General features: G+C 40.6%; 1 protein-coding gene across 4 annotated transcripts; it reads left to right on the forward strand.

Moving 5' to 3' along the window:
- The first annotated feature begins 492 nt into the window (after positions 1–492).
- Positions 493–27343, forward strand: paqr6 (progestin and adipoQ receptor family member VI). 4 transcript variants are annotated; one of them, XM_040030804.1, is made up of 8 exons: positions 493–750; positions 14859–15124; positions 17389–17516; positions 17981–18186; positions 21257–21383; positions 22633–22729; positions 23650–23794; positions 25416–27343. In XM_040030804.1, the coding sequence occupies exons 1-8, from the start codon at positions 690–692 to the stop codon at positions 25679–25681; spliced, it is 1296 nt and encodes a 431-aa protein (XP_039886738.1). In that variant the 5' UTR covers positions 493–689; the 3' UTR covers positions 25682–27343. The 4 variants fall into 4 exon arrangements, with proteins under 4 accessions (XP_039886738.1, XP_039886737.1, XP_039886740.1 ...); XM_040030803.1 differs by lacking the exon at positions 493–750 and adding an exon at positions 5457–5479; XM_040030806.1 differs by lacking the exon at positions 493–750 and adding an exon at positions 6485–6727.
- Positions 27344–27517: the final 174 nt, after the last annotated feature.

Consider the following 27517-nt stretch of genomic DNA (forward strand, 5'->3'; position numbering starts at 1 on the left):
CACTTTGATTTGCACCAAAGCAGGTGATGTGGAATCACTGCTATCCATGAAGTGTAACTGACTTTGTATTATGCTGTGATGTTCCCCTGATTTGTTGAGTAGTGTAGATAAAACTCCAGCTGCAACATAAAAGTGTGATATACAGTGAATCAATAGTTAAGATCTTTAGGTACTTTGAGAATATTTTGATGCTAAAGCTTTTGCACTTGAGTAGGAGTCTGACTTTAACCCAAAGACTCAAATTCCAGATCTAAAATCCCTGCAGCGAACCTGAGTGACCCAAACCTTCTCAACTCTGCAAATCTATCCAAGGCCTCTCTCAAACTAGGTCTCCATGTGCCATTCGTTCTCTTCTTTCTTCCATCTCTTGTGTTCTTCTCTGTCCCAGGCCCAGTGCCCACCACTGACCGAGCACACAGAATAACCAATCCCCTGGCAGCAGAGCCAGTGCCACCCCAGCAGCAGGCGGCTGGCATCGGTGTTGGCCCATTTATTTTGCTGGGTAAGGGGGTTGGGAAACTTCGCTGACCCGAATCAATCCTCTTTCTGAGAGCTCATGAAGCTGTGAAGCTGCAGGGACTTTGGAGTGGAAGGAGCGGGCTGCAGGGACAGGATGAACGGTTTAAACATACGCAAAACTTGTTAGATTTACCCCCCTTAGTTAAAAGCATCTGTAATCTGTGTGAGAAATGTCCATGCAGGGGTCTGTGCTCGCTTTGGGGAAATGTCTCGCCTGCTTGGAGTTTATGCGTAAGTAACTTCTCTGTGGTTGAAATCTACATGTGCGCCTATCGCCGCTTTCGTGCATTTGTTTCTGTTTGTTTCTAGTTTAGCAGTATGCCTCATTGTTTCATACTGTCACTGTAAATGTTTCCCTCTCTGTCGGTGTTTCCGGAGCTCGTGTCCTCTGTTGTTGTCTCCCGATCGTGAAAAACAAGGTTTCTTTTCTTCTCCACATCCAGCCCGAGGGGTGGGATTCCGACACTAGTGGATCCGGCAGTGTTTTTATTTTGTTAGTGCAGGAATGTGCAGAGGGAAAGGGAGACGAGTAGAGGAGGGGTCGTGTTTGATACAACAGGAACGAAACCGAATGGAGCATTTTGATGGAAATGGAAGTTTTTCTTTCCTGCCCCCAAAATGTTTCTTCTCTTGTTTTCACCGGAATCACCCAAGAGCGGACACACGAAGCTGGAGGGTTAGACCAGAGTGCTGCTCATAAGCTCGGCGACGATCTCTCCTCATAGCAGGGACTCCCGCCCCACTCGGTGCATCTCTTTCTAGGAACTGTGTAATGATTCTGTGCACCCACTCCCCTTCCTCCCGTAAAGTGAAACTGGAGGGGTTTCCTCGTAAGTCGCAACTCCTTTTTGCGGGGAGGAACCGTACAAATGTGCTGTGTAGCAATGTTCAGGCCATACACGTGTTTGCGCTGCGCATCCTGCATCAGGCTTTGTTTACGCTCGTTCGCGCCTGCGTGCTCTTGCTTAGCGTTTTTTATGTACTTGCAATAACAACAGGAGAGTCTGTAAAGCTGCTTCTGATTAACAGTTTGCACAGTAACGCGATGCGTTTCTCATATGCACTCAAATGTGGTTTTAAGGTACTTTTAGTATTTGTAATTTCAGGCAGTGAAAAAAGAAGCTATCTCTACACCCGAGTTAAAATTACTTCAAATTTTACATGTAAAACATGATCGTAAACCTTTAAGCAAAGATGCAACACATCATTAACATATTCATGAAAGTAAACTGTCCGGTTTTTGTGCTTATCAGCACTTTTTCCGTTACTTTTTATGCGTTTGGCTGATAATCCTCTTATCTTGAATGGAGCACTTGTGTCATTTTTTTCATTGAATTCAAGTATCAGCAACTCATTCGTGATGTGTTTGATATCATTTGAATGATTACTGACAAAGTAAAACTAAACTAAATATTCTTAATATGTTTTTCATTTTTAATGAATTATTTAATGCTAATGTTTGAGCCCTAAAACGTTCAAACTTGAACTTGAGACAATACCAAAGAGACAAACTTGATGATCTCATTCAGGGAGGAGGAACATGTGCAGCTGGGGGTCACTGCACATGTGCTGGAGAGTTTTATAACTAATGTTGCATTAAAGGGGGCGGGGCCAACCCTTCAGTTTTTTGTCTTTCTTTCTTTCTTTCTGGTGAATATGCAAGGCTATTTTAAGAATGCATGGTAATGTGCTTTACAGATGGGTTTGATGTGGGTGTTTTTCATTTGTTGGATATATTTTGACAAAACATTACAGCAAAGGCAGTGTTTTTTTTCAGCAGCCTTAAAATATCAATGACATATTTTGGCAAGTATGTCATTCATATGTAGTACTGAGCCCAGTTTCCAACTTGGAATTTAAAATTTTTAGCCAGTAATGATGCAGCAAAGAAATGTCTCAATGCTTCCTAATCTTTCAAACAGCTGCTTTGAATAGTGCAGTGAAATGAAGCGGTGCTGTCAGGAAGGCATGCGTGAAACTAAAATGTCCTTTGTGTTTAAAGTCACACAGTTCTGAGTTTGGATGAACTCAAACAGGACGTACGATGGCAGTGAAACTGAATGTTTGTCTGGCGCTGAATAAAACAGGATGTCCTATCTGGTCAAAGCTTAGACAAAAGAGTCTCCCTGCAGGTTCATGAGAAGGCTGACGTAAATAATCATGTGCAAAGTAGAAGTGACAGCAAGTCGCAGGCAACTTGAGTAACTGTAATCCTGAGGAAGTGTCACCGTGCTGCTAGAGGTGCGATTGGTTTTGCTGAGGCATTACGGAGTGACTTCCAGTATTTGACCAGTATCACAGACATCACTGTGTTTACCTCTGTCATGAGACAATCATGGCTTGACGATGCTGTCAGTGAGCGCATCCTCTCCAGAGGATGATTCCTCCTGATTCTGGTGGTTGTCATCTGTTAACGTGCAGCATAATTCCCTCTGACCAAGTAGACTTTTTCATGTACAGGAGATTTTGAAAAACGTTTTAAATTTTACTGACATAAAATGAATATGAGACTATTTGATAATAATTTGAGGCCGAAATCGACCTCAAGCATCAAGTGAAAGAATCCAGCAACACAACCTTACTAAGACACACAAGGAGGATAAACTAAGACATGAGTATTGAAACAAACTACAAAAACCCTGTCAGTTTAAGCTGCCAAAGATCAACAAAGGATAAAACAACTAAAACCTCTTAAAGAAAACTAAAATTCAACAGCAAAACTGCACTACAAAATATCACCACTGCCCCCACTGCCAGAGAAACATGGTGCAGTCCAGTTAACAGGTCAGCACTATTTAAATGGGCAGCAACGACCCAGGAGCTGTAATTCAAACACAGCTCGAGTACAGCAGCACTGAAGAAGGTAGCTAAATCTGTGCTTCTCAAAAAGATATGACATGTTATAGAAACAAAATGTTTTAGGGCTATTTCTTTATTTTGTCTATGTATATTTTAAATGTTGTTCTAAAAGAAGGAAGGCCACATTCTGGGTGCAAGGGGCTGCTGGCGTAACTTTTCAGTCATTTTTAATTTTCTTTTTTTTACTGAAAGACAAAAGCAGCAGATCAGTGGAAGTCGTCAGGATCACTCCTCTGAGCGGCATGGATGCGTGTACCACATTATGTAACAGTCCATCTCATGGCTGTTTAGACATGTTGGAAAAAAACCAAAGAAGTTTTGTCATGGTGGTGTTTGAGGAAGTCTCAAAGTCAGTGAGGACCGCGAGGTTAAAACCTCAAATATGTTACAGGTCTGCAGAAACAAACCAAACCAAAGTAGCCTTTGGTCAAAAGTGAGTCATGATCAGATGCTTTTTGTTATTTCATTTACCGAGGTAATGTGATGCTTAATTTCACGATAAAGGGGTTTTTTAACAAAAGAGAAAAAAGCAAATTGGCAGCTACAGTGTTGCTGAAATCTGTCACATGTTTCTGCAGTCTTCTTGTGGAAACTCACTGAATACTAACCTGAACAGTAAACATGGGGCTAATCCTGCAAGTCATATCTATAAGGGTAGTGAATAAGCCACAAGGGCAACAGAGATCTGAGCAGAGAGAGATCATGTATGTTTTAACAAGCTTTATTTAGGCTGCAAACATTTCACTACAATTCCATATTTTACTGTTAACAGCAAGACACCCATAGCTAATTGATATTTACTACCTGTTATCATCAAACTTCTTATCAATTCAGTTTTAGTGTTTCATGAAATGAGAGCTTAGAAGGAAAGTTATAGACCAATTATTACTCAGTAATTAGGTCAGTATCGCAGTTACTTATATGAAGTAGTTTTAAAATGATTTGCATTTTTTAATAACATCCCTAAGGAATTTTACAGTTGTAATAATCATTTATTAATCTATCTGCTTACAGGTTTTAGATGACCAGCTTTTCAACTTTGACCCCTTTCTGCTTGTGTTTTGTTCTATACTTACCACGCTATCTTTGGAGGGTAGTTAGGTGTAGAAGTTTCAGTCTGGACCGTAGTGGTGGAGCACTGGCCTACTGACTGGTCTTGCACTTGATCCAAATTGTACACCTCCTTAAGAGCTGAGTCATAGTGTTACACTGCTGTTAGGTCTAAAGGGTTGGGCAGCCCTGGAGCCAAAAACATCTCCAACATAAAGGAGGGAGAGTTAATGCCAGGTATGTCAGTAATTATTGTTTGTGCCTGAGGCAACAGCCACTTCTGTGGCTTCATAACGCAGCACATACTGAGCTTAATATAAGCTTACACGAGTTTTAACGAAGTGGAAGTTGTTTTTTTTAAGCATTTATGGAAATGGCCAAAATTTAGATAATATTAGTCTTACTTAATATGATAAGCCCTCACAAAGCACTATATTTTGGACACAAAGTTTGAGAGAAAAGCCGTGCAGAGGACATGCAAGCTCCCCACAGAAACACGCAAACCCTCGCCCTTCGCCAACTGTGCTAAGTATAGCACCACCGTGCTGCTGGTTGTGTTTCATAGTATATATCCACAAATATAATCACTTATTAACTTTCATGTTAAAATACTGCACAATCATAAACATCAACAAATGCTTAAAAAGTACTACTTACTTAACAAAAACCCCCAAAACTGCACTTATAAGTCCTCAGTGGTTGAATAAATGTACTGTTTCTTTCCACCACTAGACCCACGTTACTGATTCACAGGACTTTACTCTTTCCCACGGTTACTATTTCCTCTTTAGCGTCCTGCCTCCATTAGTTTCTGCTTGAGTTGACTGGTTTTCATTGAAAGCCATGCCCTAAAGGGTATTCAGTCTCTTTTTACTGTAGATCATGTTGTATCAAATAATACTAAGAGAAGTGAATGAGGACATAAAATTATCAGTAAAGTTTTTATTGAGCTCATAAATAAAAGCCAACAGTTATTTATCTATTTGTTTGTTTGTTTGTTTTGCAAACAGAGGCCTCATCCTCTGCTGGTCATTAGGAGGAATGCAGAAAGGTAAAGTCCATAAATGTGCTTGGATTATGAGTTTTACATTCTTTTACTTTTATGACCTCTATGCCATACCTTATACAAAACCAACCATGCACGTAAATAAATAATTGAATAATAGAATGAATTTGTAAATTTCTAGTTTTGTCATATTCAGTCCTTCATATTTCAAGCCTGAATTCCAAAACTGTTGCAGTTCTGTGTAAAATGTAAATAAAAATGTGATGTAATATTTTGCAAATGTCATAAACACATATTTTCTCCACAGTTCCATTTATGAAACATATAAAACATATCAAATGTTTGTTAAAATGGTAAATTTTCAAAGTATTTACAATTTCAGGAGGGTGGCAAGTAAAGGCTGAAAAATGAAGTGAAGTAAAAACAAGCAGGCTGAGGAAGATTTTTCTCCTCATTAAATGGGAGTAGGTCGGTAACGTGACTGCGTGTATAAAAAGAGCATCTTCGAAGGACAGAGTAGTAAAGATGGGCAGAATCTTCAAATTGTGGAACAATTTCAGACTGATGTCCCTCTGTGTAAAATTGTAAGGACTGATTATCTCATCATCTGCAGTACAAAATGTCATTAAAAGACTAAGAATCTGGAGCCTGTCCCAGCTGCCAGGGGTGAGAGGCAGGGTTCACCCTGGACAGGTTGCTGTTCTGTCACAGAGACAGACAACCATTCACACTCACATTCACACCTGTGGGCAATTTACACTAACAAGATAACCTAACCCCACTAACTGCATGTCTTTGGACTGTGGGAGGAAGCTGGAATACCCAGAGAGTTCGTTATCTGTATTTATTTTTTGACGTTTCAGTCCCCATGTATGTAGCTATATAAATACATTTAATATGGAAATGTTTGCTCCTACCTCTCTGGGTAAATATGAGTATATATGCCTCCCTATGTGTACATATACGTGCAGTAGGGAAACTACCAAATTTGCCATTTTGGACGCGGTTTACACCAAACCATTGTCACTGTCCATTCAGCAGTAGCGCGCGCTCACAGGGTGGACACACATGGCTCGTGTTGTTGTTACTCCTGCGATCCACGTGAGCACGAAGCGGCGCTTCCTACTGGCTCGCGTGGGAGAAGAGAAAAGGAGGCTGTGTGGAGACCTTGCACAGTGAAGCCGAGGTACGGGAAACTGAAGACACCCAGCCCTGGTTGTCGCCCACAGGAAGACTTCAGCGTTATTACGCGGATTGAAGGAGAGGAATCCCTCCCCATGCCCGAGGGTCGCGGTACGTCTGCGCATTTAGAATATTTGTGTTACACACACACTAAGATTTCATTCTCTGTTTTTGGTCTCGCTGTCCGTCGCTGAAAGGTTGAAGTTTTGCAGCTGTGACTCTTTACAGCAGAGACTGTTGTTTGTCTGCAGCTGGAAGTCCAGCATCTAGACCGTTTTTCTTTTTCCTCCAGCTTGTGTTAGGGTAGGAATTCTTGGAATGTCGCGTTTAGGAAATTGGGAAGAAAAAGAGGAGAAAACAGAGAACACACGTTGCTGAAGAACGGAGACAGTTATTATGAGAATTAGCTGCATGTGACCAACATGTTTTCCCGAACCGTTTCCCTGGAGATGTGTTCAGGCGAATACTCCTGCAGTGTTTTTCCAGCATGGATTTTTCCACATTGTAAGAACTTGCCAGAAGAGCGAAACTTTTTTTCCCCCCACGACGATTCAAAGAACTTATGTTTCTCGCCAAAAACAACTTAAAAAAAAGAAAAAAAGAAAAGAATAACATAATAGAAAAATAATTAAATAAAGGTTTAAGTTTAAGCTTCACGAATGTTAGGAGTTGTGGCCTTTTGTGTTTTAATAAAAGAGAACCAGATTAAGCAAATGAATAAATAAATTTGATCAGAAAATATAAATGTTTCTAGAATAATTGTTGCCTATGTTTAAAAACAAACAAGTTATTTAGTTTTGGTTTTGGCATTGCTAGTCTTCCCTACAGTGGAAAATCAAAACATAAAAGTGTCTTTGACAAAATGATTGTTGCTTTTTTTACTTTATCTTGGAGCCTTTATTAGCATTTTTATTAAGTAATTTTTTTTATTTCGACACTGTATGTCCTCCAAATACGACTATGCGAAGAGTAACTGTGTTTTGTGTTTTTAACAAAAATGAATTGGTCAGAAATATTAGAGGAATTCTGCTGTTTTTTGGATTTAACAATAGTTTTTGTGCAGCAAAAGATGTGTTTGTTGCACAAAATGAGAAGTCTGACACCTGAGCAGGTATTTGCAGGCTTTTTCCCAGGTTAGTTGTTTAGTTTAGACATATTCATTGTTTTTGGCAGTTGCTGCCTTATCTCAGTTTGGAGTCAAGCCGGTCCTGTTTTCTTTTGTATCATGTTTAATGTGTCAGCTGGTTTCCATTTGATACTGCATTCCCTGGCTGACTCTTCTATTAGATTGTGCCAAGTATTCAGAACTGGGTAGTTCAATGGTCCACTTGAATCAATAATGCAATAGAAATGAAAGAACTGATAGTGATCTAGTGTTTTGATCTGGCACAGGAAGTCAAATCAACATGTTTCATAACAGTGCGCAGTCCTTATGTGGGATGTAATTGGTTACCAGAAAAGGCATGATGAAGTAGGAACACCTAGGAGAAGCATTGCAGCATGACTTCAACCAGAGGGAAGTTACAAAACATATCACATGATCGAGTGAGTGGACGTTCTGTCTGCAGGGTTATCCCATTATGTTTCAAAGTAACCTCAAATACTGAGTCAGGGTTGCGTAGTTCATACGTAACCGATAAACACAATCATTTGTTTTTATGTTTCAGTTTCTTGTTTTTTTTCCACTTAAAGTATTTTTGGATTATTAACAAGAAGCCTGCTTACCTTCTATCTAAAAAGCATTTAAATCTCAGTCATAATCTTGAGTCACAGAGCAGACGCCCTCTGCCTTGGATGCTGATGGGGACATTAATGTTCTCCAGTCGTCTTGCAGGTGAGCATGAAGCTTTCAGGCATCAAGCATGATTGAAGCCACATATTTGAGCTCACTTTTCCACCTAATGTGCAGTACAGACTATAGTCAAGCTTCCAGGAATTAGTGCATTTTTTCTTTCCTCCATCGTGTCTTCAGCATTACATCATTATATGCTGGATGCTCGGAATCAAAAGCCAGTTCCAGTTTTGTTTTAGAGTCACATTCCTGAGACATTATCACTTCCTCTTATGTTTTTTTGTTTTTTGGACAATTTCTTTTGCAAAGAATGATGTCAGAATTATTGCAGTAGAGCATCTCCCCACCTGTATAAATTTTACTCTGTATATTTTATATTATCTTAGAAGACTACTTGTAAGCAGAATCAATAATGGCACTAAATAAGAGTACAGTCTTGTCAGCATCCATACTTATCACTGACACTCATGGGACACAGCTTGGTAGTGTTTGGTGCTATAAAAGCATCCACATTTAGTGTGTGGGTACTTAGTTTTGCTTGTGGTCATTCATTTTTCTATGAAAGTGGTGAAAGATGTCCAAGATAACGTCTTCAGATTGTTTCTTTTAATCCGATAGAAAGCCAAAAACCCTGACAGAGTGGAGAGACGACTTCCTCTGAACAGAATACCTCTGACAAATAAACTGAATAAGTTAGCTTAGGCTTTAAGAAATGTCACATATTCCAAAATAATATTTTATTGTGTTTTCTGGGGTGAATGCTTTTCTAATATATTATTTTCAAATCGTGGGTTCTATATGAACCAAAGCTGAAAACATTTAGCTCCTATACAAACCAAAGCTGAGGCTTTAGTTTGCTCTAAATCGTCTGTTTGACGCAGTTTATGCCATGGCGAGGTGTCCGTCCACAATAGAGAAGAATTGTTCCCAGAGTATTGGCCAGATTTTTAGAGAAACATGCACCCAGACATCATTAATGGGTGTTCACAAAATTGCAGTCAAGGTCATATTTGCCAGTTTGCAGGCAGAAAGCCTGTGAATAGAGATGGATTGTGAGCTGAATGAGCTATTGTGTCATTGACATTCTGGTTTCTGCTCCCCAGTATGATCATCTCTGGCATACTGCTGTGGCTGTAAGCACAGAAGACCCGCCCACCCGGTATTCGAACTTTAATTTTGAAGGTCCGCCAATGAGAAGAAAAGTTGGCTTGACAATAGCTTTTATCTGAGTGGGTGAGAGAATGATATGGAAACAAAAACTTTATGAATTGAACATGTTAAATATACTGTACAAAATGATGTATTTATAATAAATGTCATAGGTACAGATGTGGCACTAAATAAGAGCACTCTGACATAAAAGTGTCAGTGTGCTCTTATGACCAGTTAAATGTTTCAAGTGTTACAAAAGAACACAAGAAAATGCTAAACTGAATTCTTTGGTCTCTTCCAAATAAATAAGCTAGTCATTAATACAAAATCATATGGATCAGATGTGACTTGACCAACAATCAGATATGGTAGTGAAGCGTGACCCAGCTGTTCAGCTGTCTCTCTCCACTCCATGTATAGCTAGGAAAGTGCCGTCTGTGGATTTGATAATGAGGGTCAATTACTTTAATGAGCCACTTAAAGTCGACATTTTCGACTCTGCTTTACTGGCATCGTGTCTTGCCACAGTATATCCTGCCTTTGTGGAAACTTCGATGCAGTGTGGAGTGCGGGCTGCTCAGCTTCTTTGCCAGGCTTCAAACAGCCAAAATATCCCCACACTGCTGAATTCCTCTGACCCTTCTTTTCAACACCTCAACTTTTGATCCTCGGGCTGTGTGAGTCAGGGCATCGTGTTTGGTGACACTGTCGCTCCAGTTTTTATTTACACTTCCTGCTGTCATTTTGTCTTTTGTCTCGTTCGCACTCCTAACATGCTGGTGTCTGCGGCTGCAGCAGCTCAAATATTAGCACAGGCGCTCCTCCTACGCTGTATGTGTCGGCCTAACCCGATGTGGCTTTACCGCTATCCCAACAACATGATCGTTCTGGCACAGCACAATTCTCAATGAGTTCAGTCAACTTCATAATGACAACATTGTCTCATAGATCTATAAAATTATTTTAGGTCAAATATTTAGTTTTATCCAGCTCTAGTATACGGTAGATTAAGTGTTCTAGTGAAATTGAACCACTGATCTGTGAGCATGTAGCTTGATAAAAGACTTAAAACACTAAATCGATGTTTAAAATAGTTTTTCCGCATAATAAGCTTAGCGTGAAATTTGCTGTACACCAGTTTTTCTGCTGGGACCTAATGTGACACAATCAGACTTTGCATGTGCTGAGGAACAGTTGAGTTTTCCTAACTTGAAAAACTGGTTCCCTGCTCATTAATTTTCTCATGGGTTGAACGCAAACAGGCGGTTGTAGCCTGTGCGGGCCTGTCCTCTTGGGTGGATGCTTGGAGGATGAAAGTCATCACAGCAGACTGCATTACTCATAAAATATATAATTGTTAATATAAATGGGAATGGTTGATGGTGCAATAACCGACGGCAAGCCCTCTGAAATGTTTACTGCATGTGTTCTGTTGGGTTGTCGTCTTCTGTCCTGGACGTGTTTGAGCAGAGCCTGAAGATGCTGACAAACACTGTCACACGTGCAGCGCAGAGTGCACGTGCATAACTTTGTGGGAAATGTGCAGTCTGACACCTCAGGCCAATGAAAATGCCTGAGCAAGGTTTATCACAATTCACAATTCTGGAAAGAAAGTGTGGGTGCCTTTAGCGCTCACAGACAAGCACATGTAAACACCTCGCGTGTAGTGGACAGGGTGACAGTTTGGGAGATATTCTTACTGATATTTTCACAGGATTTAAACCTTTTTTTTTTGTTTGTTTGTTTTGTTCCCGTCTGTGTTAATGAGGCTCAATGTGTGTGTCCAACAAACAAATTTCTGTGTGCGTTTTACCATCTGAACACATCCTTGCAGAGGGCTTCCCGAATGGCTCAGTTAATCTGTCAAGGGAGCACGGCCTCAGGAAGAAGGGTGGGGTGAAGATGAGGCTCGAGTTTTGAGCCTGTCATGGAGCTGTAGTGTCTTTGGCACATTCATTACTAGAGTACTTTTCCACTTGTTTGGTTACATCCTCTAATCCAAAGCTGTGTAGAAAAAAAAGAAAAAGGTGGCGCTCCCTCATTTGACTGCCTATCAGCTTTTTCAGGCGCTGTTTGTTTATTGAATGCTCAGCATGTTGTGCTGATTTGGCTCTGGTCCTGAGCTTCAGGCTACAGGTGGATGTTGCCTCTTGTGTTTGATGTTTGATGCTTTTCTTTGAGCCTGCACTGAAGGTGAACTGGGAACCCATTCAAGCTTTGTTTCCTAAAATGGTTATCTCAGAAGTGTTCTTTTAAATGCATTAAGTCGGTGTCTAACATGGAGGTGACTGAGCCTGTGTCCCACTGACAAAAGTATTGCAGTATTCGTACATTTGCATTATTGTGGACCTGATGTCTTTGGCGACATTCCAGAGAAAAAAGTGGATTTCTGTTCAAATATTTCTTTCTGCTGGAACTTCACATTAAAAGCATTTACCTGGCAAATGTTTAGTTCACTTTTATTATAAACTAGTAATAGTAAAGAGCTCAGGTCTTGGAGACACAAGACCTTTTGTCAGTTTTCAATATTCGATCAGCTTGTAGTATTGCTTGGAATAATTTAGCAGACATAGCAGGCAAAGGCGAGAGACAGGCAGACGCAGTCTGGATTCAAACCCAGGACCTTCTAGCTGGTGCTAACCATCGCACCACCGTACCGCCCAGCCCCAAGTAACAGATGAACAGGAGAGTGAAACTCGAGTGCTTTAAACTAAAGCACAATCTTCTTTTAAGGTCTCTACCATAGAGCAGGATAATTTACGGTAGATATCCTGTCGCATAACTCCATGAGAAATGCTTCCAAAAGGCACAAATGCAGGCTGGAATCCTTATACTCTGCTGTGGATAAAGACACAGACACCTGGAGATGTGACGGCCAAGTTCTGTTGTTCTATTCTTGTTCTATTTCTCTGAAGTCTTCTTCCCTCTGCATAAGTGCCGCTGATGTGTTGTAGTGCAAAGTCTCTGCAGACGAGTCCATACACTCACAAAAAAATCGCCATCCATGCGAACAACAGCACGGACCTTTGGACTCACACTCTGTGATGAAATTTGCATCAATCAGACCGTAGTGGACTTATGGATGCAGAACGTATAATCAGTGTGAAAAATTCCCAACCCATAAATTTGTTGGGAAGGAGGAAATTATCCACAGAGGCCAAAACTGTTTTGTGTACCAAGCTGTAAATATGCTTTTTAACTTTGTTAAACTTTAACATGAGAGTCCCAAGAAGAAGGCTGGGACTCTTCATATTTCATTTCACATTTAAACATTGACTGATCTGTCTAGAATTCAATATAAAAACATATATCTTTCACTTGTTTTGGTCCCCGAGGCTGAGTGCAAAGAATTAACATTCGCAGCATTCACACACCTTCCAACAAAAACACACCTACATCTCACACTAAATGATTGGTGGCACACTGCCAATGATCTGAATCTAAATGAGCTTTTTTTTTTCTAGGTGTGAACCTTGTGGCTGTCAGTAGCTTTTATTAACTCAAGCTGTGGTATTATAAGTTGTTTGTGTGCAGCTATGCTTTCCAGCCATAGTGAATGCAGGATTTGTGCCAGCGTGCTTGCATGCTAGTGCACCGAGCACTTGAGCAATGGTGGGACTCTGTTGTATGTGTGTGTGGGTGTGTTTGTGAGATGCCTCATTTCCATCCAGTGCAGCGTGTAACAGTCATCCTTTGGTCCCTGTACTCTCAAGGCTTTAGCCTCCACAAAGCGCACTTTGTCACTGTTAATAGGCCGGGGCCTGCAGCTGGGGTGCAGTAAGCAGCGGCCCCTTCTTGTTGCTCTCACCCTGCCAGAGGGGATGATGCTCAACTGGACTGAGATCTGGGGAATTTGGACACCTTGAACTCTTTTTCATGTTCTCCAAACTACTTAAAAAATTTGGAGTATGGTAGGACATTTTGTCCTGGTAACTGAGGCCAGAAATGCCCTAAACTAATTCAATTCGAGCCTAATACTATAGAGTATGCACATAGTGGGATAGACTTGTAAGGTGCTAGCTTTACCGTTTGTCAGAACTTCTTCTGTTTCAGTCACAATAGTCTTTGCTGTGCACGTTTAACCTGTTTGAACCGTAGCATCAAACCTCACCAGGCTACACAGGTTTTATCACTCCTGTGTTTGGCAGTTAAACGTGTTCTTCTTTCAGGTGCATTACTTCAACTTTCAGAAGGTGTTAGTGCAATACATATTACCAGACACGGGTAAAAACAAGGCAAAAGATACATTTTTGGAGAAGGAAATGGTTAGATGTTGTTAGATACAATGCAGTGGGTATTTAACAGTCATGAGCATCGGTAGGCTCCAGCTGACCGTCCTGGCCTTCCTATCTTGCTGCCATTACTTCCAAAGGTAAATAATGCTGCTATCTGTCCACAAATTGTTAAAGAAAATCAGTCTAATTCAGACTAGGCTGCCCTCTTCCACTGCCACATGATCCGGTTGCAATGCTCACACTCCTATTGTGAGCCAGTGGGCAGTGGTCAGCAAGGCTGTGGCTCACACAAACATGTTCTTATTACATTTTTGCATTTGGTCACAGGCCTCTGCAGCGTGACAATGCCGGGCATTCTTTAAATCAGTGTCTGGGTAGGTCTCAAGAGCGACGACAATACGCGATTGTTCTCAGCGTCTGCTCCAGTCCACAGAGATGTCACACTCGAGGACTCTGTCATATAAACTTTAACGGTGGGGGCCATCAGATGAACCAGTTATCCGGTGTGGTGCATTTGTGCGAGTGGATTTCAGTGGATCAAAGTGATGACCAAAACAAAGCAGGTGGTCAGATTTAATGATGAGCACATCATCATTTCCTTCAGTGCCCTAAATTACAATTCACAATAGCTGTTAGCCACTTTCTGTCTTCAACCTTTTACTGGAATTTATTTTCTGAAAATAAAAATAAAAAATCTTGATGATGCTGCAAGAAGTGCATGATTTTATTTTATTTATTTGGGGGTGAAAGCTATGTCTTTTCAGTTAATACTGTGCATTTAATTGGTTTTAAATTACAGGTTTTGCATGCAATCAGAGTAACACCAAGCAACCAGCAAATCTGATCACTTCATAAGTCATGTATAAATATTTTAACAATAAAGTCTCTGACACTTAAAAATGCACAGGTGTATCACCAAACATCACTGTTGACTGATAGTAACCAAAACTGTATGGACAATCATAAAAAAATTCTCATTTTTTATGGGGAGCCAGTGTGGGGAAGTCAAGGTTTTGGTCTTATCTTGGTGTCTGATTGTGTGCATGTCTTTGTGTCCCTGCAGTGTTTCCTGTGTGGCGTGGGATTGGGGCCAGTAGTGGCATTGGGTGGAGCCAGGGCTGGGCGCGCTGCTTGAAATGGGACCCGAACAGAACAGACCTAGCGGCAAGAATACCGGTGTTTGACTACCCCGTGTGGCTCGTCCTCTGCCGTGGGGGGCGAGCCAGGCTCAGGGAAGTTTGTCAAAGAGGGAGGGGTGCCATCAGGCTTCCCGCAGACATGCTTAGCTTCAAACTCCCTCAGCTCTTTGACATCCACCAAGTCCCCAAGGTAAGAAAGTAACCTGGTGTACCCAGGTCCGGTCTGTTAGGACCGTATAACTGATGGGAAAAGGTGGTGGGTTGGTTCTATTCCTTAGATGAAGGTATTCTTAAACTCTTATTAAGGACTAAGAGGTGAATGTAAATACATATGAGACGAATAATCAGCCCTCCACTCAAGTTTAAGCATTTGTGGCATTACACAGCATTTCAGAAGGTTAATTGCAGAGAAGCTGCAGTGCTTTATTATTATTATTATTATTATTATTATTATTATTATCATTATTACTACTATAGACATCAGTTATTTGTAGAAGTCTTCAGAGAAATGATTTTGTCAATAGTCGTGTCTATAAAGCCAAGCATCCGTTCTTCTGTTTATGTAATGCATGTTTATTTTTTCTTACTGTCTTATGTAACACCAGGAAACGCTCAGGTTTGTCTGTCAGGATATGACCCGGCCTGACGAATGACTCGAGCCTCAAACAATAGCGATGCCAAGAGAGAGAGATTTTTATGCTTTGTAGTCTTTCAGTTTGTTCCATGTAAATGAGCCTATGATGCGCTACAGATGAGTTTGCAACCTGTTTTTTTTTTTTTTTTCTTTTTTTTTTGCTGTTCTTGTAGTATGATAATTATTGTTTCATCAGGTTGCATCATTTAATCAATGCACAGGCACAGCAGAGAGTAATATGCTTTAAATAAAGTTGTTTTTTTTCTGAAAGGAGGGGGAGAAAATTTATTAATTTGATAAAATAATTAGATTGGTTTGTTTTAGTTAGTTGTAACTAGTTTTTAAAACTTTTGAAAGCTCCTAATTGCAATATTTTCACCACACATTTAAAAAAGGACCACAGTGTGCTACACAGAGTCTAAACTGTGTGGTAAATCCACAGACATTTAGGATTTTGTCTCACTTAACCTTAATGATAAATTGCATAATATTATTTTTATACCTCCATGTTTGTATTTTTAATTCAAGGCTTTTATTTGCTTCCACGATCAGGATTTCATCATGTGATTACCTCCGAACCCTGACCCACTGCACCTTGCAGCCTTGCAGACATACAGCCAGTTTCACAGACGTGCATTAAGCCCAGTCATAGACATAAAGTAAAGAAATCTCAACTGAAAGAAGTTTAGTTTAAGATTAGGCTTAATCCATGTCTCAGAGACTGAGCCATAGTGTATTTGCACACAATGGTTCTGCCATATGAGGGTTAATCTTCACACTTCAGCAGAAAAAAATCGTGGTAGCTGATTGTGGCTGTGAGCCTGTCAGCAGGAGCCAGAACCCTGCAGTTCAAGCATCTGCTTTGGCTGCCGTCCTCCCTTCTGTAGTGACCTTATCTCATAAGTGACAAATAGTTTGCATGCAGCAGTTCTGCAGCATGGTTTCCAGCCATGAGTTCAGTGTGTAGACTAAAATTAGGCCCTTGGTTTTCTGTTATTGGAGTTTAAAAAGTTTTTTTTTCACATATAAAAACATTAAAAACTGTTGCTGGGATCAGCAACATATACTCCAGTTATATTGTTCTACTTTATTTTTTTGAGTTGTGTACAGTCCGGTAATACCTGTAAAAAAACGACAGCCTTTAATATAAAGCTCGCTGGGAACCTGGTGTGATGAATAAAGTAGATCTCAAAAACCCAATCATAACATCTAACGTGTTACCATCGACCTGAACTTTCCCTTCAACTCACTGTAGTCTGTGCTGTACTGTAATCTGTGTGAACTGGCAGTGATATTAGAGCCCTCCTGCTAAATATTTACATAGTTGTCATCTTTGTTTGTCTTAACATCTTTTCCTCTTGCAACATCCAGATGGATCCGGTCATGGATGTTTTACCATAAAGAAACAAGTTTTCACTACATACTGTAGTGAAAACAGTGGTGGAACTATATACAGACACTTTAAGGGGCTAGATAAAAAAATAATTACCACCAGTAAAGTTCTGCTACATATTTTTAACTTTTTTTCTGTAGTTTTTGGTGCAAACTTGGCTTTTGTGGAAATGATCATTGTTATTTGAACGTTTTTTCCACAACAGATCGATGAAAATATAAAAATATCAGCATTTTAATGATGACATTTAATTTAAATACTGATATTGGCCTCAGAAACCCAGCATCATTAGGACTGTAGTGTAACTAAACGATACAGTGGTTCTGCAAACTCTCTGCTTACTGATGAAGTTTGATGATCAGCTTTTCCTTTTCGAGGATTGGTTGAATTTCACACCTGTCACCTGGATTGTCTGCTTGCTCCGCAGGTGTTCAGGGAGGACGGCATCATCTCTGGATACCGTCACCCAAGGAGCTCAGCACTGGACTGTATCCTCAGCAGCTTCCAAATGAACAACGAGACGATCAACATCTGGACCCACTTCCTCCCAACATGGTGAGTTTTGTGTTTGGTGTCCTTTCATTCACACCAGACTCGAACAAGTCTAGTCATATTCATGATCAAAGCAAGAGGTAAAGTGAACATTTGTCAGCGTTCCAGCTGTGTAAACACGACAGTTTCTAAGGATCACTGAAAGTCAGAGATTTAATCTTGAAAATTCTCATAGTTCTGGAGAGAAAAACAGACAGGTGGGGAAATGTGGAGGCTACATCTGGAAAATTCACCAAGTCTGAATCAAAATACACGTAAAGTCAGAGAGCTTTGAAGCTCACAGGATGTCAGAGAGAAGCAGTGACATTGCTAATTAAGAAACACAGTCACAGAGTACTTCTCTGTAGTAAATCTACAACCTGGAAACAGATGCATGTGCCAACATATTACACGGTAGCATCAGTTACATGCACCTGTATGGGTCACATTTTTGTATATATACATTTTTAATTTGTTAATTTTTGTAGGTACTTTCTGTGGCGTTTCTGCGTTCTCTGCTCTACCCTGAACTTCCTGACTGACAGCTACACCTGGCCGCTGCTGGTGTACATGATGCTCATCTGCGTTTACCCCTTCACGTCCAGTTGTGCACACACCTTCAGCACCATGTCCGCAGAGTCCCGCCACATCTGCTACTTCTTTGACTACGGAGCTCTCAGCCTCTACAGCTTAGGTAAAGAAACCCCCGGTGGTGGAGTCCTAAAAGCATTTTTGATGTTATTGTACATTACCAAGAAACAGGACGATCTTGAAATCATAAAGAGGAGTCGGTAGCTCTTTTCACACTCCTCTGAGATCACTCTTTATGACACTCTGTTCAGGGAAACAATCAAAATAATCCCAAGGGGACACGGTGTGTCATTTTTAAGAAGCACGCCAGCACTGCAGAATCAGGGATGTGAAGTCTAACACTACAGTGTCATCACTCTGTGATATTGGCTTTGCTTCTTATACAGACATCAGTTCAGCTCTGTTACCTCCCTGTCTGCCTTTGTTAGATAAAAACAGATGGCCAAGGTAAAAAAAACAACACTAGAGAAGACAACAAAAATGTATATATAAAATAAGTAGCTACTTAGCAGATCTGTGTAAAAAGCAGAATGAAAATGTTAACTTTGAAGTAGTTGTGGATTATAAGAAGATTATTTTATCCCGATTTTTTTTGTTTGTTTGTTTCTGGGAGACGTTCTGAGCTGTCGCATCCTTTTTACCCCTCAGCTGTGAGAAGTTGATGGGGTATTGTCATCATCCTGCTTGGGTGGGAGGCGGGTGGTCAGTGTGGACACTCACCTTTGTGAACAGAAGAAGTTTGGTCAGAGGTCAAGTTTTCTGAAAATCTTGTGACTGTAATAACTCATCAAGGAAGTCACCTAGACTTGATACCAGATACTTGCTATGGTCTTCATGAGTTCTTTTTCAGCTTAGGGAGCAGCTACACGCAGCAAGAAATATCATGAGATTTCACTTTAGATTAATGTGTCACATGGTTTTGTGTCATCCTGTCTCAGTTTGAGTTGTCTGAGTTACAGTAAGCTAAAGCTACGTTACTTCATGGGTCATGCCACCCGAGACAAAGTCTTCTTTCTGAGCAGAGAAGAAGCAGCAGGATGAGCATTTGGAGGTGAGCTCTATCCAGGCTGGTTGTAGGTAGTAAATCTTTGTGCACGGGGGGGTTGAATGCAAAAGTCCTGATGCCACAGCGGTGTTTAATGTTGGGGGGTGTATTTTGTTTCTTTAGCGCGTGATAGCGTTACTAGGTAACCAAATATCAACGGAGGAAACAACATAATGCTCAGAATTTCATCTCTTTATCTTTTCCATCTTTGAACTACGTGAAGGAAAGAGGTTTGTTTATAGACAGTCTCCTCAGTCTCTCCATCTCCTGGTAAATAAATAAATGGTTGTAGATTCCACCTTAAGAAAACAGTTTAAAATATAACACACAGAATAATTTAGATTTAACGGGTAAAGGCCGAGGTGCTTGAAACACTCCAAACCACAGTAAAGTCAGACAGTTTGAGGTGGTTCTGTTTTATGAAACACATTTAACAGGCTGATCAACCATCATGCATCTCATTAAGGATGACTGCTCCTTTATTAAGGTCTATCCATAATAGTGCACGCGTCCTATACTAAGAGATGAAACGTTGCTTTCTTTCTCCTCTGAACTGTTTGCATGGTAAGTTCTGTTCCACAGTAATATTCAAAGCATTTTTGCTTGTGTTAGCCTTTGAGATTATATGGAAATCAGACATGCCTCACACTCAAAGCACACAGAAACAATGTTACTCTCCTTTCTGCCAGCGTCCTGAAAGATGGATCGGGTTTTATGGCTCCAGTATTTGCTTGATTTCATAACCAGCTCTCCTATGAATAGTATTTCCCTCCCGCATGCACCTGCTTTTACAAGGAACTTCCACAAAGAGGGAACTGAACATTCCTGTTTTTTAAGGAAGGTTTGCTTGTTGCGCAGCTGTTCATTTGCAAACTTTTTCCCCACCACCTGCCTGCATATTTGAGGGTGAGCACATACTAGAGCAGATCAAAAAAATATAATATTGTGTTCTTCATGCATTAGTTGTAAATATATCAGGCGTTTGAGAGTATAAATGAACGTCATTTTCAGAAGTTTAACATTTTCATTGGTCTTCGAAAATTTTCTGTGAATCTAAGATAATGAGAAACGATCCATTTACATAAAAATTAAAACTCAAAAGCATCAAATATTTCACCTTAATTTGAATATACTATATAGTATATTAAAATTAACTTAAAAAAATAATGTATGAAAAAAAGTATCTATTTTTTTAAGATACACTAGCACAAGAAGACAACTTGATATTGATTGATATACTGCACATGCATTTCAGATTATTTTATATAGATAGATAGATAGATAGATAGATAGATAGATAGATAGATAGAATCCCACCAGTTAAACATTAACTGAGGCCCTCTTGGAAGTCCTGTTTTTTTGGGGGGGGAGGGTTGGCTCATGGCTGGCTCACTGGTAATCTACCACAAAGCTTCTTAGGGCCAAGATTTACCCAGTTTAAAATGCTCAAAAGTCCATCTCAGGAATAAGATCAGCAGGCGGTGTCACTGCAGGACAAAAAGAACACAGCGCACACTCGGTGGGCGCAGGCAGAGCTTTGATTGTGGCGTTTCTCCAGAGAGAAACATCAGAGCTACTTATTTGGGTTACAAGTCCCACGTATATTATACGCTGTTTTTCTGCTTCATATAAGAGTCTTTGATTTTAGTTAACAGCCTCATTTAGTTTCAAAGATCTCTATGACATGCTTCCCTTTCTGCTTTGATCTTTTTTTTTTTTTTTTTTTTTTTAAGTATTTGAAGTAGAAGTCACCAGTGTAATATTCATTAATAAAAAACTATTTGTAAAATGCTAATTTTCTATCTTTGGTGACCCCCCCCCCCCCCCCCCCAATTCTTTTTGTTTGTTTTTTAAGACACTGTAGCATAAAGTTGCAGCTTTCAATTTTTTTGTGTGCTTTGAATCTATTCTTTAATTTTTTGGGGGGAAAACGTCGCAGGTATTTTGAGGATTAATAACAACATATTTAAAAGTTTCACTGTCTCAGTTTCTGTAGCTGAAATTCTTTGTCTGCCATTATTGTCCTGCAGTCAGAATGAAACATGTTTATTTATCAGCTGTTAGTTGTTCAGGCTTCTCTCGGGTCAGTTGATGTAATAAATATTTTTAATTTCCTGTTTTAAATCAGGATGTGCCATAAGCTACGGATACTACGTCATGCCAGAGTGTTGGGTAAACACTTGGCTTCATCAGCATTTTGTTCCCATTGCCATCGGAAACACGGTGTTCTGTACCAGCCTGTCCTGCTATTCCAGGTAAGAAGCTGATGTTTACATCCTCTCTGTCCTCAGGCTTGCTTAGAAAATTCAACTTTGAGCATCCTGCATCTTACAGTCGTGCACAAATCAAGGTAAATAAGCCTTGTGAGTTTAAAAACTTGGATGTCAGAGTTTGACTGAATGTAGCTCACTTCGGTGGAACAATAGATTTCCAAATAATTGTTTGCTCCTCCTGTAGCAGCCATTTTTTTGTGTGTTGTTACCTTACGTGTGCTGCTGAGGGTCACTTTTAGTGTTTTTACAGCATGGTGTGTTTATGGGACTGTATTTAAGGTAGACACAGTGTACTTAGCGTCAGGTGTTGTTGGTCGGAAGGAGCAAACAGTTTGTGTGATTTTATGTAAAATGACGCTGGATACTAAGTACTGTTGAACAACAAATACAAACGATGGAATCCAATAAAGTTGTTAAATGGACAAGATAAGTACAGCTGGAGTTATTGGACTGTGACTATGGCGAACACCACAGTGGCTTCAAGCGTAGGCTTGCCCTCTACACCTTCCTTGCACCAACAGTTTGCCTTAACTCCGTTTTTTTTTCATGTGTAGTGTACTGGTATGTTTAAAGAAAGAGGTATTTCAGGAAATTCAGTGATCTATCCTGTGTACAGTAACAAAGCAAAATAGAAGTCGTCCATGCCTGCGGCCCAGCTAAGGAACCACCTGCAAAAGCCAAATATTTAGAATTCAGAATAGTTTATAGGACTTTTAAGGCTGGTACTCCTGCCAGCTCAACAGTACGTGCTTGAAGGGAGAGCTCCCTCTTGGCCTTTCATCTTATGAGAAGAGTCTATAATGAGAATAGTTTACTTAGGTTGCCTTCTTCCTCTCATACTGACAAATACTGCGTCTGAATGGAGTTTGCATTGGTTAAATACTACAAATATTTTAGTGAACAGTGTCCAAAACTCCTGAACTTTATCAGGACAAACTTCAGAAGGAGCAAGTGACCCTCCCCCATTTTGCATCCTCAGCGCTTTGGTGTCTTTTAAGTCAAATGTAAACGGCCCGATCCTAATCTGCAACAGTATTTGCTTTCTGTATTCTTTCAGTGTCGTGAACGCAGGGTGCACCAAAGCCAAGGAGTAATATGATCAGAGGGACTTACTCTTGCATAGCTGTAGGGCTTACATTAGCTTCTCGACAGGTTGGGCTGAGACGCGCTACTTTGAAAGGCGAGGAGATGACAAAGTGAAATGATCGCTGCCCTCTGTTGGCCTCCGCAGGTTCCTGGAGTTGCAGTTCCCAAAGAGAAGTAAAGCCCTTCGGACCATAGCATTTGTCGTCCCATTTATTTTTGACACCGTCCCTCTGGTTTACAGGGTAAGTCACGTTAAAGGAGACCGAAAAGTGAAGTGATGGTGCTCACACTCTCTCAGCTCACAGACTTTCACTGTTTCTGACTTTCTACAGCATTTCTGTGTTCAGATGTTTTATAAAATCAACAAATATATAGTCTTCTTTTACTCATCAGCTCAACTCGTACTCGGTTATACCATAGCACATACACAAAGGTGATGATTCCTTTTATTAATTAATGATCGATATGAAAGGCTGGTCCTGTTCGCTCTGCTGGTCTGTGCTTTCCTCCTGTTTCATTTTAAGGCCTGGCACCAGTGAAAAAAGAGAGGGGGGGGGGGGGGTTATATTGGAAGATTCTCATCTTTTTCATCTCGTGAAGGTTTTATTTTATTTCTTTGACACTACAAAGGAGCTGGAAATTGGAGGAAAACCACAGAGTGGGAGTTGCAGACTGTGTGATGTGTTTGTCGTTTCTGTATATATCTGGAGGCAGTAGATTCTTCTCTATATCAAGCTGCTGAGTAATTGAGTTCACAGAGTTTGCTCCGACATCTGAAAGGAAGAAAGTGGCGTATAATACACTTGCATAATTGCATTCTTCTCTTACTTAATTTGACCTTAATTTCCACTCTGAACAAGTATCTTTTTCAAAAGCCACAGCTTGTGTTGGTCTGTTTGTTTGTGTCATTACATAAACGCTGATAAGTGCCACTCTTTAATAATGTAATCGGACTTTGGCTCACTATCCCAGAATCTGATTTCCTTTGTTTATCTAATACAAATGTTTGCCATCAGTTAATTCCCCTAATCACTACACTATTCCTCATTAGTTTGTGCATTATGCAAGTCACTTTTCTGTCTGGGTCAGTAATGCTCCGACAATCAGTGTTAATCTGTGTTTAATCCAATAATAGAATCTGTTTTTTTCCCCCTGTGTTTAGATTCTTCTGTGCTGCGGTGGAAGCTGCAGTCCAACCGGCGCCTTGTCCAATCACTGTTACCACCTCCTCTTCGCCTTCCTCACTTGTTTTCTGTTTACCGCCCACCTCCCGGAGAGGCTGGCCCCGGGGTGCTTCGACTACTTCGGTACGTCCTTTTGTGGCGCTCAGTACAGCTCGGAACACACTTTCAAAACTTAATGCCAGTTAAAAGACGAAGAAAAACAACCAAATGAGTCGCATTCAAATTCAAGTGCACGTACAAAAGCTTTTGAAGTTTTAGAAGCCTCTGTTTTCATTGAGTTCGCTCCAAGATATGAATACATGTAAGTTTATGAACAATAGTTTGGGAAAGGCCTTTGGGAGGGTCAGCGTTATTCTCTAAGCACAGTGTTCTTTAGTTTGGCCTCCGTGTGGGACTGCAACGCTTACATTTGCCTTCTATTGTCTTTGCTTGTTTTTGAATGTTTTCCCTGCTGGTTGCTGCACAATTGATGCTAAATAATGGCTCGATATCAAACAGGCTTTGGAAGTGATGGTGTGTAAACCTGCGCAAACCTTTCTTTGCTCGGTGGATTGTTTTGTTTTCTCTGGTGAGGTTTCACACAAGTGTCATTGTTTCAAACGCCTCTGAAGGCGGACAAAAAGCAGCTGCATTTGTTAATCTTTGAAAAGAAGAGATTTTTAAAGATTTGTTTATTAGGAAATGGTGCTTAGATATTAAAAAAGGGTCTTTCCCAACTTTTCGAATATAAAAAGAGAATACACAACCTGCCACCGTTATTCCAGTCCATCATTCCTTTGTTGAAAGAAATATTTCCTGTAGAGCTCATGTCAGTCTTCAGCTGAGGGTGGTGCTGAATTTACTGGTTCTACACTTTTTTTACTGGCAGTCTAAGAAGTTTTGTATCTCTCCTCAGCTTCATGGCACGAAAGTGTTTTAGGTACAAACTCTCAAAAACTCATAGTGTACAAGTCTTAAATGATATATTCAGTGTTTTGTGTATTAAGCGTCTCCAAAACATAAGCTCCTGATGATCCACACCATCTCCAACACTTGGAGCGTGCATCCCTTTAGGACTCAACGACGAGTGAAATAAAGTATCAAATATTTCAACAATGTTCACAGCAGAGTTATTTAAGGACTATTGAAAATTGCACATTGCCTCCCGGTCCTCAGAGGATAGCCTTATTCCTGCTTCTTCTTTTCTCTAATATGTGGAGTGTTATCATTCCCGGCTTAGGACAGTGTCTCATACAGCTTTATGATGGCTTTGTTGACAGGACTGTAACCCTATGAATCACGAGATGGTTTAGTCAAAGGTTCAAACGTCAAAGGAGCTTGCAAAGAAAAGCGTCTGGACTTCTTTAAGTTGCTTGAAGACGTTTCACCTCTCATCCGAGAAGCTTCTTCAGTTCTAAGGTCAAATGGTGGAGAGTTTAAATCTGGGACTCTCCACCATTTGACCTTAGAACTGAAGAAGCTTCTCGGATGAGAGGTGAAACGTCTTCAAGCAACTTAAAGAAGTCCAGACGCTTTTCTTTGCAAGCTCCTTTGACTACGATGACCTGGATGACTGAGAACCTTCACAGACACAAAGGTTCAAACCACATCAAAAACCCAGTCTAAGCAAACGAGGATTACTTTAAACTGTGAATAATTCAAAGCTGCTCTGGATAGTAGCGACGCCATAGTTTTACTGTTGGACTCGCCCATTCAGTTCGGCGACTTGACTCGACTGTTTTTGTTTCGTCTTTCCTTCCCAAAGGCCACAGCCACCAGCTCTTCCACGTCAGCGCTGTGGTGGGGTCCCACTTCCAGATGGAGGGTGTGATCGCAGACATGACATCGCGGAGGACGTGGCTCCTGAACCACGGAATGATGCCATCTTTTCTTGGGACCATCGGGGCACTCGCCATCAGCCTCGCCATCAACCTCGGAATAATCGGCATTTTCAGCGCCCCGCTGCTCTGGAAACCGTGCCGCAGCCCCAACCAGCCACACTCATCCACCTGCGGGTGCAAGGAGCAGTGAGGGCGGGGCGTTTTCCGCCTCATAAAAGCTGATTCGCTTTCCAAAGGAAAGGTTCGGCGGTTTGTCTGTCTCAGCAGCTACAGTTGACAGTAGTGCTTGTTTAACACCTTTAGTTTCTCACTTTATATTCCGTGTCCCGGCAGCGTTGCACGTCTGACGTGTTCGTGTGTTTACGCAGAAGCTGAGGACCCAGACACGGTTATCAAAGCCTTTTTCTGGTGTTAATGGAAGTGAGGCTGAAAACGCATCTACCAATGATTGTTTGTTTTTATGCTTCTCATTGCTGACTTATATGAAAAAGGCTCTGGGTTGAAGGAAGCAAGCTGTGGTAACACGACACCTAAGTGCCTGTTTGCAGTGGATCACTACAAGCTTCAAACTGGAAACAATGTCACAATTTGCAGGGATTCTTTTTTTTAATTAACAGCGCCAGAAACTCTGTTTCTGTTATTCAGTGATTATTGAAATATTCTCTGTAACTGGACACATTGGTCAGTGAAGTTGTCCTGTGCGTTAAAGCAGCATGGACAACACATGTTCACCTCTTCATAACGTGATGCAGACTGGATTGCCGGCTCTTGTATATCCACCTATTGATTCCACTCTGACTGGCATTGATTCGCAGACCAGTGTGGTTCTCTTTCTGATTGCCTGCCTTTATTATGAACCCTACAATCTGCCACAGGTTACAGTGCTGCGGTGATTAAAAGACAGGTACAATTTTTATAACCATTTGGTGTTCCCATGGCAACACTATAGTGGCCTCGTGCCCCCTGAAGGTCTTCAACAATTTTATGTTCTGAGCAAATGGCACCATTTTACCTTTCCATCACGTCTCATAAGATCCACTCTGAACTATCAGGTAAAGCGGGGAAAAGCACTTAAAATTACAAGCAAAAAATAAATGCATAAATAAAACCAGTTTGTAATATTTGGAATCTGGAGAAATTTCCAGCATGTGTGGTTTATAATAACTACTGGTTGAATTAAGAGGAATGGAGGGAGGAGAGATGTATAGTTAGCTAGCCATAGCCTGGGATGATATTAATGTGGGAGCTTTGTGTTGTTGCAGTATCTGGTGCACTTTGCAAACTATTAACCTTTCCTTTACTTTAGGTATCTTGTGACCATTTACCACTCTTCTATTTATAGAATATTTATTGCTTGTTGTAGCTGCATTAACGGAAAGGAAGACAGTTTATTTTTTTGTTTTGTTTTTGTATCAGATAGGTGAGCTAACAATAACACTGAAAAGAAGGCCCATCTTATCAAGTAGTTTTGACCATTATTGGGACTCTAAACTGCACTTTGCAGGACCATCTAGATTGGTTTTGTGTGAACTTCACAGTTTTGGAGATATCTGCTGAAAAGTTCTCTGCCTTGTCTTGATAAACTGACTTCATATTTGCCTCGTTGTGCTCAGAAATAACTCAGCTGTAATTGTCTCTTTCTAGAAATCACGCCCCTGCAAAACGTTTCACACAGGAACTATTTTCTACATCTGGTGCTTGTTAACAGAGCTCAGCTGAGGGGTGAAGAGGTCGGTGTTTATACAGTATCACAAACGCACGCTTCCCATCATGGGTGTAGCTTGTAGCTGAAAGAAAGTAGTTCTTACTGTCCTGTAAAACTGGCCACGGCCGTTATTACTGACTAAAACGAGAAAAAAGAACATTTATTTAATGTCATTTAAGCAATATTTAGTGATTACAAAACTAAAGTCTCTCATTTTAGTCTTTAACAGTGAAATTTGTCACAGGTGTTTGAGTCTTTGGTGTTGACGTGTGTGAGTCAACAAAACCAACAAAAACCAAACTGAAAGCAGAAGATCATCTC

This window comes from Simochromis diagramma, unplaced genomic scaffold (genome assembly GCF_900408965.1).
Source record: "Simochromis diagramma unplaced genomic scaffold, fSimDia1.1 OVJJ01000361.1, whole genome shotgun sequence".
In the NCBI taxonomy this organism is placed as follows: Eukaryota; Metazoa; Chordata; class Actinopteri; order Cichliformes; family Cichlidae; genus Simochromis; species Simochromis diagramma.

What these genes read in the sequence shown, in the direction of transcription:
- paqr6 (XM_040030804.1), top strand. Translation starts at nt 690, where the DNA reads ATGTCCATGCAGGGGTCTGTGCTCGCTTTGGGGAAATGTCTCGCCTGC. An exon ending in ACCCACTTCCTCCCAACATG is followed by an intron (nt 17,517 to 17,980) that starts GTGAGTTTTGTG and finishes TAATTTTTGTAG; the next exon opens with GTACTTTCTGTGGCGTTTCT. An exon ending in AGCCTGTCCTGCTATTCCAG is followed by an intron (nt 21,384 to 22,632) that starts GTAAGAAGCTGA and finishes TGGCCTCCGCAG; the next exon opens with GTTCCTGGAGTTGCAGTTCC.